Source organism: Lycium barbarum, chromosome 4 (assembly GCF_019175385.1).
Source record: "Lycium barbarum isolate Lr01 chromosome 4, ASM1917538v2, whole genome shotgun sequence".
Classification (NCBI taxonomy): Eukaryota; Viridiplantae; Streptophyta; class Magnoliopsida; order Solanales; family Solanaceae; genus Lycium; species Lycium barbarum.
Window position 1 is genome coordinate 10,927,148 of NC_083340.1, and position 14,250 is coordinate 10,941,397.

At 33.7% G+C, this 14,250-nt stretch overlaps 1 protein-coding gene and 2 pseudogenes across 1 annotated transcript; 1 reads left to right on the forward strand and 2 right to left on the reverse strand.

The window, feature by feature from the left end:
• The first annotated feature begins 344 nt into the window (after window positions 1-344).
• LOC132637146 (uncharacterized) lies at window positions 345-2,019 on the forward strand (annotated as a pseudogene).
• On the reverse strand, window positions 1,987-2,172 carry LOC132638854 (U2 spliceosomal RNA; annotated as a pseudogene).
• Window positions 2,093-6,243, reverse strand: LOC132638191 (cationic amino acid transporter 6, chloroplastic-like). The gene is made up of 5 exons (XM_060355159.1): window positions 5,559-6,243; window positions 5,073-5,295; window positions 4,222-4,552; window positions 3,716-3,944; window positions 2,093-3,144 (listed from the first exon to the last, which is right to left on the reverse strand). The coding sequence occupies exons 1-5, from the start codon at window positions 5,914-5,916 to the stop codon at window positions 2,576-2,578; spliced, it is 1,710 nt and encodes a 569-aa protein (XP_060211142.1). The 5' UTR covers window positions 5,917-6,243; the 3' UTR covers window positions 2,093-2,575.
• Between the last annotated feature and the right edge of the window lie 8,007 nt (window positions 6,244-14,250).

A 14,250-nucleotide genomic window follows, 5' to 3' on the forward strand; every position in this document is an offset into this window, starting at 1 on the left:
CAAACGCATGTCATAGGTGAACCAATAGAATGTATTTTTACTGAATGCTTCCGTAACAAAGTGGAGTCGATCAAATTCTCCTTCACTACAATCTCCTAAACCTTCTATAGTACTATGGTTTGCTTGGTACAAACCAAAGCAGACATGTTTGCGGAATTGACCACTAGCTAGATCATAAAACAACAGAGTCCAGGGAATAATACACAATTTCTGTTGGCTCGGTACCATCTTCTTTTACCACATGAGTCATATTCAAGAAAAGGCTTCATGTCCGAATTAATATCTTCCCAAACTCCGCGGTCTAGGTCATAAATTTCACCACACTTGCTAGAATCTATATCACGATGATAGGCCTCATCATGGCCAGCGACAACATACACTACATCTTACTACCAACTGCAACAACAAAGGAATCTCCACGTGCAAGCTTCCTGGAAGACGATACAGTTTCCCATGTCAAAGGGTCAGATGTTGCTTTATGCAACAGGTTTAAGTTTTTGCGGTTCGTTGCCTTTATCTTTATCATCCTCAAAATAGATGTGACACAACGCATCCATTTCTCCCACAACGCCGAAATAGACAACTGGGCACTGCCTCTCGCTCGAAGCCTCCATTGCTAGGGTTCTGTGTATATCCAAATAAAGAGGGCAAACTATTTATATAGTTAGGTTTTTTTGTTTTCACTTCTCTAATTTACCACCTTGTAATATATAAACCAAGACATTTTAATACCCCTAATATAATTCCCAACCTATGTGTAAATAATCCGGAAAATCTCATTGGAGTAGGCAAGCTCTACTGTGGGAAAATGCCCATAATTGGTTCTGATCAGGACGAAGTTATTACTCTCTCAATTCACTTTTATTTGTCACGTTTCGTTTCTCGAAAGTTAAACTAATAAACTTGGACCAACATTTAAAAATGTATTTTTCAGCATATTTATATGAGAAAAGTTGCAACTCACCGCAACATTAGGCATCTATAGCTACGAATTTGCAGCTATGAATTTGAAAATCGTGGCTAATACTTAGCAATAGCCACAAAAACTAACATTTCATGGCTATTTACAATTCGTAAATTTTCTTAGCTACAAAACTCACATGGCAAAGCTAATTCCTCAATTTTTCGTGTATTTTTTGAATATTTAAATTTTAATTTGAAAATATTGAATTAATTTAATTCAGTTTAGCTACGAAGATTAGTCAAATTGATTCTCGAGAAGCGAAACGTGACAAGTAAAAGCGAACGGGGGAGTACTAAGGATGTCGTTGTCAAGATCCTGGTTGATAATATAAGGGTGGGTTTTTCTGTAGGCGACGAAAACTTTCCCAGATTGGAGGATGAATTGAAATTCCTATTAGCTCGACTGGTTAGGGGCAACCCCAATTTAGTCGAAGTGATCTGATGTTGTCGTGAAGAAGAAGAAAAAAAAAAAAAACTCTGGGAGTCGTTTACAATCTAAATAGTCCACGCGACACCTTTGTTTAACTTGAATATTATTGGAGATGACTTCAAATAGCTGCAGAGGGTTCAGACCGCCCTCACATTAGCTCGCTTGGTTAGTTATCTGCATGGTAGTAATCCGCTGTACTTGATTTGTAATTTTTCCATTTTACAAAGTGGTTGACCAGGATTTCACCCCAGTTTTGTTCGAGTTTGATATGTTAGTTGGACGAGTTTTGAGTAATACGCTTGATGAATCAAATATGAGAATTGCTTCGATCTTTCTATGTGGTTTTGATGGGTTCACTGTCAAATCTAATGTTTATGCCTTCAAAGTTTTGCTCTTAAATCTTGTAAACAAGAGAGTTATTGACGAGGGAAACCCTCCAATTAAGGACTGCAATTGATGAGTGGGCCTGTAAAGAGTACAAGCCCGAGTGCTCACTTACCCACCCAAGTCTTGAGGATGATCCAGACATTGATCTTCGTGATGGAGCTATAATTACAGAACTTGCAATATCGTGTATAGATAGACGATCTATAAAAGAATCAGCCAAAAATGAAAGACGTCGTTAAGTTTCTCAAGGCCTTGCATGTTGTACAACAGAATGAAGTCGTGTGGTGAACAAATTAGTTCATTAGCTTCCAACTCCAATTACAGAGTTAGAATCGTAAACTGATAAGAATAGATACTACACTTGATCATAGCCAAAAGGCCGAGAAAGGTATATATAGATAGTGGCTGTTTTTTATTACACTTGAATAACTGAATTTGTAGTAAGAATGCTAGCTTTAATTTGTTAACAGCATATGATTGGAGATAATAGGCATTTGAACTCTCTTCTTCAACATGGTTAGACTTCAATTGTCGGTAAAAAAAGAGAAAACAAAAGATGCTTATCGTTATTTACTGTATATTTTTTAAAAAAACAATTATGCTTCAGGTAGCGTCTTCCATTTTTTTTTTTTTTTTTGGGTACATGCCACATGGTGACGTCTTCCTTTATATCATAACCAAAGATATATACACGACAGGGGGGGAAATTCCACCTTACCCTAGTCCAGTAAATATTTCATTATTTACTGTATAAAGCACTAACATGCTTAGGCAATGAAATAGCCTCAATATATATTAAAGAAGTTGGATATCGACCTTAGTAACTTCTTGTTTGGTGGAATTGGTGTTCACATTATCAACAACTACCATCTCCATTATTTCTTCTGCATTATATGTTGAGTGGACACCATAAAGGACATAAAACAATGTTATCACACCAGCCCATATCCCAAATCTTTTGTATGCCACCATTTTCAAAGTTGTCATGAGGAAAACATTAAGGAAAATGGATACTGTAGCAGGCCATGGCATGAAGGGGACCAACCAACTTTCTGGTCGTTCCATAACGACCAGAGGGACCAAATACTGGAAAATGATTGTAGCGGAAATTGTAAGGCCCGCGAATAACGAGAGATTCCACCAATGTAGTTTGAATTTCCATGCTAAAGAGAATGCAAAAGAGGAGCATGAAAGGAGGAAGAGGAAGGAGAGAGTGTGATGTGGTGGATTCTTGCTAAGGATTACATATCTACGGAATATAAGTGCATTGGACACTAAGTAGAACACTAGTAATGTGCCAATGGAGATCATCTCTATCACAAAATCAAGCTCTGTGAATAGTGCAATTGCTGCTTGGCAAATACCTGCAAAAAAATGTAGCTATGAGAAGATGCCATTAATTATTTCAGGTTTTCTTCTTCTTCTTCTTTTTTTAGAGTTTAAATTAAAGTTATTCTTTGATGCCTATAGCAAATAGACCACAAATATTCAAAAGAGGGGATGAGGAAAAGAAGGGAGACTTTCTTTTTCACTAATATAACTTTTAGGTCGAATTGGCCTTGGAGGTTTCTTGTGATATAAGCTTTCCCAGAAAGCTGTTTTAATAAACGGAATTATATGTTTATCTCAAGGAAAAACAAATGGAAAAAAGAAACAAGAAAAAACAGCCACCACAAACATACAAATTACAAAAAAAAAAAAAAAGTTTCTCCCTTTAATTTTGACACTACTTTAAGTTTATTTTTTTATCATATGGGGCTCAAACAAACCAATATACACTACTTAATTAACATAATCCGATTCCATAACGGCAGTACCATCCTGGAACCTATCATTTAGACCACATGTATTACCATGTTTTAAAAAATGTGATTTCTCTAATAGATTATATTTTAAATTAGATGATCGATTCACAGTTAAACATTACGTACTTACCTAAGACGATAGTGGCATTTAATGGAGTACCAGTTGTAGGATGTACTTTGGCAAACCAAGAAGGCACAAGTCTAGCTCTCCCAATGACACAAAGGTACCTTGCTTGTCCAAGCATGGCTACTAATAGAGATGCCACAATACCCAAGCTTGCACCAGCCCCTACTACATTGCTTGCCCACTTCCATCCCATCTGCTGGAAAACTGCTGAAAATGATGCTCCTTCTGGGATCTACAATCATTTGTAAATGAGTTATATTCTAGATACGCTAATAGTGTACGTAGAAGAATTGTGTATAATAATCAGTTTACCTAAATGATTACTACAGGTAATTGACCATATATAATAAGTGGAGCTAGTTATCTGAAAATAAGACAGGTACTCTGCTACATATATCAAGTAAAATTTCACTAATATTACTGTAAAAGTTCTTTACACTGCCGGTGTATATAGTTACACGAAGATGAGCAATGGCCATATATAAATGATGGGAAGTTGAACGCAATACCATATTATAAGGTAGCAAAAGGCACAAAGCTAAAGCCATGAGGCAATAGAGGGCAGAGACAATGAGGACTGAGCCAACAATTCCCACAGGTAGAGTCTTGGAAGGGTTTCTTATTTCTTCAGCCATGGTGGACACTGTATCATATCCAATATAACTGAAGTAAACTATGGCTGCTCCATCAAGAATCCCGCTTACACCATAAGGAGCTATCCCTCCTGGCTTTACTAAGTTTTCAAGCTTCCCATTGCAAAATCCAGCAATTATTATAAATCCAAAGAAAACCACATGGAAGGCTGTCATTATCAGGTTCAACATTGAGGTTTCCTTAGTGCTGCAAAATCCCAAAAAATATACACCACTCATAAGTCATATCACTATCGAACACCACTAAAAGTTAAATTATTAGTATATACAATATATCAGACCTCTCTATAACAACCATTCTCTGTAACGTCATTTTATTATAACAGCCAGTGGCAGATCCAGGATTTTCACTCAGGGGGTTCGAAAAAAATAACAAAAGCTAAATATAAAAAATAATGTTGTTGATGGGAATCGACACTAGAACGCTTGAGACAATTTTGTACACTCTAGACCGCTTGAGCTAACGTTTTGCATATGTCCAGGGTGTTCAAAAGTTAATATATGTACATACACAGAAAATCTATCATATATATACACTGTAATTTTTTGCCGAGGGTGGTCGGTTGAACACCTTCACCTCCACTTAAATCCGCCCCTGATAACAACCAAGTCTTTTCATGTCTGTTATAACAGCATTTCGCTATAGCAGCCAAATAATATCCGATGCCGTTATAAAGAGGTTTAACTGTAGCACAAAATAAACATACCTATGACACAAGCAAATAGTAAGGACAATAATCAGTGCAACGGCCGGGAAATCCAACATGTTGTAACCTTGCATTAGACCATGTACATGGACTCTCCATGAATTTGGATCATTCCTACCAAACGCACAAGACAAATACTCCGTAAAACTTCTAGAAACAGCAGCATTTGACAACACATATTCCATTAATATATTTGCTCCTGCAAAGTATCCCACAAACTCTCCTGCACCCATTAATTTCACCAAGTTAATATAATATAAACTTCCATGCACCTTCTTCGTAGAAGACCAAAATATTTACAATTTGCGTAACATGTTAAATTATACTGATAGCATAAATATCGGTGTAATTTAGCCTATTATAGCAGGTTGTCTGGTTTCTTTTCCAAGTAAATAGTTCCACTTATTATGAACAGAAGTTACCTATAGTTATCTTTTAGGCGACATGTCGATGTACATAAGTTAAACTATTACGTTAAATCCTTACCAAAGGTAACTCGAAGATAACTGAAGGCACCACCAGCAACAGGGATATCAACAGAGAACTCAGTATAGCACAAGGAAGAAAGAAGGGCTGATACAGCAGCAATTATGTATGAGATGAAAACAGAAGGTCCAGAGGTTTTACGAGCGACTGGGCCAGTTGTAACAAAGACACCAACACCAAGCATTCCTCCAACTCCAAGTGCGACTAAATCATACCATGTGAGTTTTCTCTTCATGTCAGCACCAGACCTTAGCCTCACTTTGTTGAGTTCTTGGTCTGGTGTCCATGTTGCTAGCATTCTTTTCTTTAGCATTTGAGGTGTTTTGGCCAGAGAGTTTAGGTAAGTGGAAAACACCATTTTTTGTCTTGGTTTGTTTTACTGAGTGTGTGGTTTCTTTGGGTTTCAATGAGAAGGTTTTATATAAGCAATGGGAAGAAGATTCTTCTCCTTTATTCTCTTTTTCTCTTTTTTTTTTTTTTTTTTTTAAATTAAGCATTTGTTAGGCATCCGAGATTTACTGGTCTGACTATAAATTACTCCCTCGGTCTCAATTTATGTGGCTGTTTTCGCTTTTCGAGAGTTAAGTTAACTAAATTTTGAAGCTAAATTGGATTAGATTAACTTAATATTTTGAGATTAAAATTTATATATTTAAAAATTACATGAAAAATATTGTATGTTATAATTTTTCTCATATTAATTTGGCAAAAAATACATCTTATTAGAGGAAGTAAAAAGTGTAGGTAAATTGAAATAGAGCAGTCTGTCATATAGGACCCACTAAAAGGGATGCGCCCCTTGTTAGGAGTTTTTTTTTTTTAAGAAATCGAACCTGAAGATTAGATTTAACTTACTCTTCCATCTCACTACACCTTCAAACCGTGGATGAAAATCTTTTTTCCAATACACTTTTGGTTGATGGATAGAAACACCAAAAGGGTGTCCCCTGATTTTCTTGAAGTACAAGCTTGTCCTCTGGTTCTTTTTTAGGGTGACCAATATACCCTTATGATTTCGTTCTCCTTTATCCTCTGTTTCTCTCCCTCCCTCAGCTTTTTAGAGCACCAAGACTCAAAAAGATACACTACTCTTTGGTGAGAAGCATGCAAAGAAATTACATGTGTGAAAAAAGGTCCAATTAAGGATTTCTTAAAATAATTAATTATACTTAGCTTGTAAGAGGAATCATAAAACAAAAGGATAGGAGGGAATTACAAGCATCCATTCTTTGCAAAAGCAACAATTAAAAGCTTTTCTTCCATTGATCCCACAAGTCTAGAGAATCATTGGACTGACCCTTCATATTTTTTTATTTTTTTTTGTAGCAAAAGAATAAGCAACCCTTCATATTCATTTTTCTTAATTTTAACTGTTGCACTCCTTAATTGTATGTTTCCACGTGAGATCTTCATTATGCTTCCTCGTTACCGTTTTTGTATTATGTGCCTATATTTTGTACACGTTTATGTAGCAGCAATTAGTTGAAGATAAGTTACTTTAAGCTTGTAGTAGATATTTGCGGATAGTGCTTCTAGATTACCACCTAGAATCAAATCTGCAAGTAAAATTTGTGTTTGAAGCATATCCAATCAATATCCATGTATTAAGATGTGTTGTAGAATTTTCCATCACAAAACCTATTCAGCCTAGCTAGATTTTCGGATAGGAGTACCTTTTAAAAGTCTACTACAATAGTAATATAATGTACAATGTAGCCCTTTAGGGTATATACCTCCTGCATTCAGGGCTAGAGCCACAGAATTTCTGCAGTTATATTGTAGTACTAGGGCATATACCTACTAGTACGATATAAGTTTTTTTGGGTAGGAAATATAGTAGTTTGACATTTAGCTCACGGCTTATTATGTACTCCCTCTGTTTCAATTTATGTGAACCTATTCCTTATTAGTCCGTGTAAAAAAGAATGACCTCTTTCTATATTTGAAAACAATTTACCTTTATGCAATGATTTATAGCCACACAAAGTATATGTGACTCATTTAACACCACACGTTTAAAAGTCTTCTCTATTTTCTTAAACTCCGTGCCCAGTCAAATGGGTTCACATAAATTGAAACAGAGGGAGTAGTTAAATAAAATCAGGTTCTCCACTTAAAAATGTATTTCCGCATATGATGTTTGTCACTCTTTCTATTTCAGTTTATGTGGCAACGTTTCTTCCGTTACAATAAAAAAAATGAACAATTTTCTATATTTGGAACAATTTAACCTAAATTTCTCATTTTCTCTTAAGACAAGCTTTTATAGTCATACAAATATTATGGTATGCTTAATACCACAAATTTTAAGAAACTTATATCTACACAAATGTTATGACATGTTTAAAGTTAATATTTCAAAAAAAAAATCATTTCTTTCTTAGATGTTGTTTCCAGCAAAATTATTTCACATAAATTGAAACGGGAAAGTGACTTAGACTTCTTATCTTCGTTCTTCATATTCCTTTTATGGGTCATCTAGATAAAATGGATTTGTACATATTGAGGTAAATTTGGATCAAGGTCCTAGATTAAAGGACAAGTTGAAAACCTTAGACCTTTAATTGGAGAGCTTATCTCATTCTGGCCTATTCCGCTCTGTTCTTTCACTTTCATCTTCTTTGTTAATCATGGAAAAAGAGTCAAAAGCACTTATTCCTTTTTTTTCGAGAATAAAATCCAACAACTGTACTAGTCATAGAATTGAGTTATAGATTTCCAATCTATGAATTGCCAACTAAAGTTATTTTTTAATTACAAAAAGCTATGAACGAATAGCAAGAATAGAAGATTATGTTAACCTTTTGTCCTTGTCATCTCCAGTGTTGGATTCTTGTTACTATGCATGTATTCTTTTTGTGTGTTTATCTTAAAAATACTTCTGAATTAGACTAGAAATTTAAGTATAATTGCACATATTATTGCAGTTTTTGGTCACATTGTTAGTATTCACCCATATAGTCAGTGGCGGAGCCAGAATTTTCATTAAGAGGGTTTAAAATATAAAAAAGTAAACACACGAAGAAGCCAAAGATGGTTCAACGTCTACTATATATACATAAAAAAATAATTTTAACCATGTATAAACAGTGTAATTTTCCGCCAAAGGAGGTTCGGATGAATCCCCTTGGCCTTCCTCCCTCCGCCCCGCATATAGTACTAATTAAGTTTTGATTGACCACAAAAACTAAGTATTAGACAATGAAAACACCCAAGTACGTAGTAATTAACTCTAAATTTTTATAGTTTTAAATCCCAGGACTAATTAAGGTACTTTTATGCTGTAAGAAAGGCGTCGAATGGCAGTCCTGTTAAAATAAGTTAGATTATCTTCTTCTTCAAAAAATATAATTCCCAAACTTTATCAAAGTTCAAACTACGAGTATAGATTCTGGAGAAATAATTTTTAGGGAAGCATCATGAACCATGTCCACTTAAGAGTCTTTAATTTCTTATAAATAATCTCTCTTCCATTTTATATTATAGTTTTTTTTAAAAAAAAAAAATACATTTTTAAATTTAAAAATTCTTTAACATGAATTTTTTTATTTAACCTTTAAAACATGCTCTTATAGTCATAAAAACTCATTACATATAGTTAATATCATAAGTTCTAAGAGTATATATAGTTTGACATATCCAAAAAATACTCTTTCTTTTTCGAGTCCAGTCAAACACTATCAAATAAGATGATAAGTAGAGTTAATTTATCTCATATGAGCCCTCCTGATACCATGATGTCATTCTTTGCAAGAATTAACGTCAAAAAGCAACATAAAGAGTTATTGGAAGCGAACAATTTGTGTTAAACCAATTACTCTGATTAGCATGATCATAGTCACTAAATAGACTTTGTAATACAAGATCAAATCTCTAGCAACTAGGCCATGATTTGTCACAATATATATATATTTCTGACCGGCAAATAAGGAGTGGTAAATGGCCTTTTCCACATTTCCAATTTCTATAATAAGTCCAAATTTCAGCAGGGGCACCCAATTTCATTTAGGATCACACAAACAAATGCATAAGGGTAATGACAACTCTAATGATTGAGACCAAGAATTAAACTTCCGCTAATTAATTTTGCATTATAATAAGATTTGACACAGTGGGTAAGCAAATTCACTGTTACCTTTTTAAAAGGAAAGAATAAGGGGAAGTGGAATTTTCTGTTTAGCTTTTCAGTCTTATTGTTGATTATTTAAGTTGCACTCAAGGAGAAGAAGAAAGGAAGTCTAATTAGCAGTGTCAGGCATCAGTTGTAGCCTTTTGCTTAATTATTATTTTTTCCAGAAAGTGGGGGCACTATCTAGGAATTTAATTTCTCATTGACCTCATTCCGCACCTCTCCTAATGTTTTAGCTAGTGAAATTTAATTTGCCTCGAGTATGATCTATTGCTGTAATGAAACAGAAACTCCCACCTAGTAATGACACGTCATCTGCTTAACGTTCTCAATTTCTTTAATTTCTCATCAGGTGAGAAGGGTACTTTACTTTATATGATCCTATTTTAAGTTTACTCCGTTCCAAAAAGAATGACCCGACCTTTCTAAATAGTCCTTTAGACAAATGATTAGAAAGGACTTGTAACGTTCTGAATATTAACACATGCATTGATTTTCTCTTGGGCCAAAGAAACATATATAATGCATCATGCAGTATATGATTTTGTTTGTTCTTTTTCCTTTTGTTGGGGTAGAGGCAGGGGATCCAGTGGATAGGGGAAGTCTCTTGAATCTCATGATTAATAATATATGGACAGGAAATGAGTATAACTTTCATTGGTCATCCAATTGTTTTTGTTGTTTAATAGAAAAGCCAATATTCATGCTGCAAATGGATATCAAAAGTTGGATTAGCTTGGCAATTCCACATATTAATTCCCACCATGTAATAAAATGCTCATCTTCTCTTGCAAAGAATATTTGTGTTTGACAATAATGACTATAAACAACATTAGGATTAAAGGACCTATTACAAAAAAAATACTATATATATAAGTATGAAAGTATCCTGTCACGGTCAAGGTATTATCTGCTTTGATATAATACCTCTGAACCACCTCAAGGTTTTTGGTCTCCAAAATACTGTATCCTTGAACTTTAAACTAAAAGGCGCCTCTACACAATTGACATTGAACTTTGCGCTTATTTGTTATATGACCCTTACTTTTTCCTCTCATTCCAATGTGGGACTAGGCAAGCTTCACAATGGATATAGCTCGATGACACCTTTCGAGTTCAATTGCAAGCGTTCCCTGAGCTATTGCACATTCAATTTATAGAAATAGTGTGACATAACTCTAAAATCATGTTAAAAAATTGAGCATCTAACTCAATATTAAGAAAATGACGGAGTAGCCCAGAATCATAGTGTAGGTCCATTTGCTTATGCCCTTGCACAAAAATGTGAGAAATACCTATATTTGGCACTGACTAGTTCAACTAACATAATTAGGGCTTTGGGTATTAAATATTGTTTGAATTTCAGTATGCAAATACTGGTTAGACTCATATTTGCATATGCTAAAACTTGTCATTATTCGAGATGCTAGTATAAAATATTATTTAATGAAAATTTCATGTGAAATAATAATTTCCACAGTTGAAATCACAAACAAGTGCCATGGAATTAAAAGTGAATTTATGTCAAACACAAGACCTACCAGCAAGCAAAGAAGGCAAAAAGGGAACTTAACCTAATTAATAGGGTAGAGTGTTCAGGTTTCTGTCATCTTATGTATGTATTGCTTTTAGAATAAACCATTATATGCAGAAGGGAAAAATACCAAGAAATTGATCCTAATGAATTAAGATGGTGGCCCATCAACCAAAAGGAACATATCTGTTGTAACAACAAGACAAATAGAAATTTGGTATAGTATATATTTCAATGACCCACACATAGGGTGTACAAACGAAACCAATAAATCGCACCAAATCAATAATCCGAATCAAATCAGAAAAAAAACTTAACTAGTGGTTTGGTTTTCAAAAGAAAAACTCGAATATTATTGGTTTGGTTTTAACTAAAAAAAAATCAAACCGAACCAAACCAATCCGACATTACATTTGTAAAATTTCAAAAAAGTTTTATACATAAAAATATGTATTTATAATGTAACTTATAAATGTTTCTTAAAAATATTCATTATTTTTTGTCTTTTAACATATTATTTCAAGTTTGAAATTAGAATTTTGAATGGTCCAATAAGTTTTATAACCCATAGATATTAGTAACTCAAATAAAACTGAACAAAAATCAAATCAATACTAATGCTAACAAAAGAAATTCAATTCGAACACTAGAAATGACAATAATGTTAGATATATATTCTTTAGTTTTATATTGGCTTAGAAAGTTCAAATACATAACTTAATTTTTTCTTTAATAGCTAGTCATGTAATTAATACGTATTATCTAGTCATGTAATTAATACGTATTAGCCGTACTTATTTTAGCATGACTTAGTACTTTTAGATTATGATCATTTTTTATATGCCTTATAAATTAGTTGTATTTATTATAGCATGATTTAGTACTTTTAGATTATGATCATTTTATTTTATACAATTTCATTACTTTTTTTTGGTTGAATAATTTAGTACAATGTCATCTCTCATCTCACATTTTGTGTTATTTTCTTAATAAATATCTTAATTAGATAGTCGTATCTTACTATGATTAAAGAAATATTTGAAGTAGAAGTTATATGTTTTGTATGAAGACTTTACCGGAAAAAACCCGAGCAACCCGAGAAAACCGAGAAAACCCGAGGTTGAAAAACCAGACTTTTGTTGGTTGGTTTGATTTATAGATTTTAAAGCCAATGCAATTGGTGTGGTTTGGTTATTAAAAAACCCGAACCAATCCGGCCATGTACACTCCTACCCACACATATACTGACAAAACAATATTTCTTGATTTCCCAACAAATTAAAATTGACAACCCCCCCCCCCCCCCCTTTTTTTTTTTTGTGATCTTCATGGAATTTGATAATAGTATTGTTACTTTATGCACTCAAGATGCAGTCTTGTGATTAATGAACTGGTTAAGAATCATGAGGTCTCAGGTTTAAATTTCAATGTACGGAAGTAAAAGCATTAAATGATTTCTTCTCATCTGTTCAAGTCTTGGTGAATAGAATCTCCTGCTATATATACTAGTGGGAGGTAGTAAATATTCTGTGAAATTAATTGAGGTGCCTATAAGCTGGCTCCGACACCACAATTATCGAAAGGAGAAAAAAAAATGAAATTCAACTAACATATGTTGCTTAAACAGAAGGAAAAAAGAACAGGCAGCCCAAAGTGGATGACCAAACTATGAATGCATGCTCTAAGAAAGCTAATTTATGTAAAAGTCAAATTTGGGAGATGAAAATCATCCAAATCCATGAGCATCTTTAAAAGACAGAGTTTCTTGAAAGCATCCACCACTTATATAAAAAGAAGTCAGCAGCCTTTGCAGTTATCATTTAGATTGCCACTTTAACTAACAGCCTGCCTGCACAAAACTTTCTTGGATTTTTGGTCTAAAAACCATCAACCTCACTCAGATCATTCCACTAAAAAATATATGAGTCAATTGTTATTCATTCTTGAGAGGCTCCAGTAAAATAGAAGGGGTCACAAAATCTTGCTATTTATATCATGGTATTATGTTGCTGGAAATTAAAGCTGCAGCTTTGATATGTAGTACTATCAACTAATGGACATATTGAAGTTTTGGGTTGAAAAGTCCTTTTCTATTTGTACTATCAGATTTGATTTTCCAATAGCTTTTGTGGGATGTCCTTGTCCTTTTACTGGTTAACAGCATTTCAAAAACATGCTGCACACTGCCGGAACTTTAACTTTTTGTGATCAAATTAAATCCTAACAATATTGATGTTTTAGGAACCGATTTTTTTTTTTCATCCCAATTTACGTAGCACACTTTCTTTTTAATTTTTCTAAAAAAGAACGCTAAAAATTTTTATATTTAAATATAATATAATATTAAAATTTTCATTTTACCCTTAATGAATTATTCTATAGTCATCGGAAACATCCTCTTTACCCCTCCAAACCTCACTTGTGGGGTAACATTGGGTATGTTGTTGTTTCCTTCGATTTCTATTTCTTGTACTATTTGTTGTTTCTCGTACTTCGATTATCATATTATTTTGTGGTAGTTACGGCTCCTTTTTTTTCAGTCAGTTTTATCATGCTTTTCATAGTATTTTGCCATGAATTTTTTTAGTATTGCTTTGAATTTCTTGTTCTTATGTCGAGGGTCTACCGAAACAGTCTCTCTACTTCCCAAGATAGGCGTAAGGTCTGTGTATACTCTACTTTTCCCAGATTCCACTTTGTAGGATTTCACTAGGTATGTTATTGTGTTATTCTATAAGTACAAATGTTTAAAGCTTGTTTTAAATAAAAAATTCTAAAAAACTTCATTTACATCACCAACCACATATCCATGTAATCTCACAAGTGGGGTTCAGAGAGAGTAGGATATACACGGACCCCACATAATATAATATATGTATTCAATAAAACAATGCCACATAACTTATTATTTTGTAAAGAAGAAAAATTATGATATCGCCCTATTCTTTATTAAATTCTAGGTCAATGCAGTTTGATCCTGTCTATCCCGAAGGAGTTAAATAGAATACATGAACAAACTTAGTATCTAC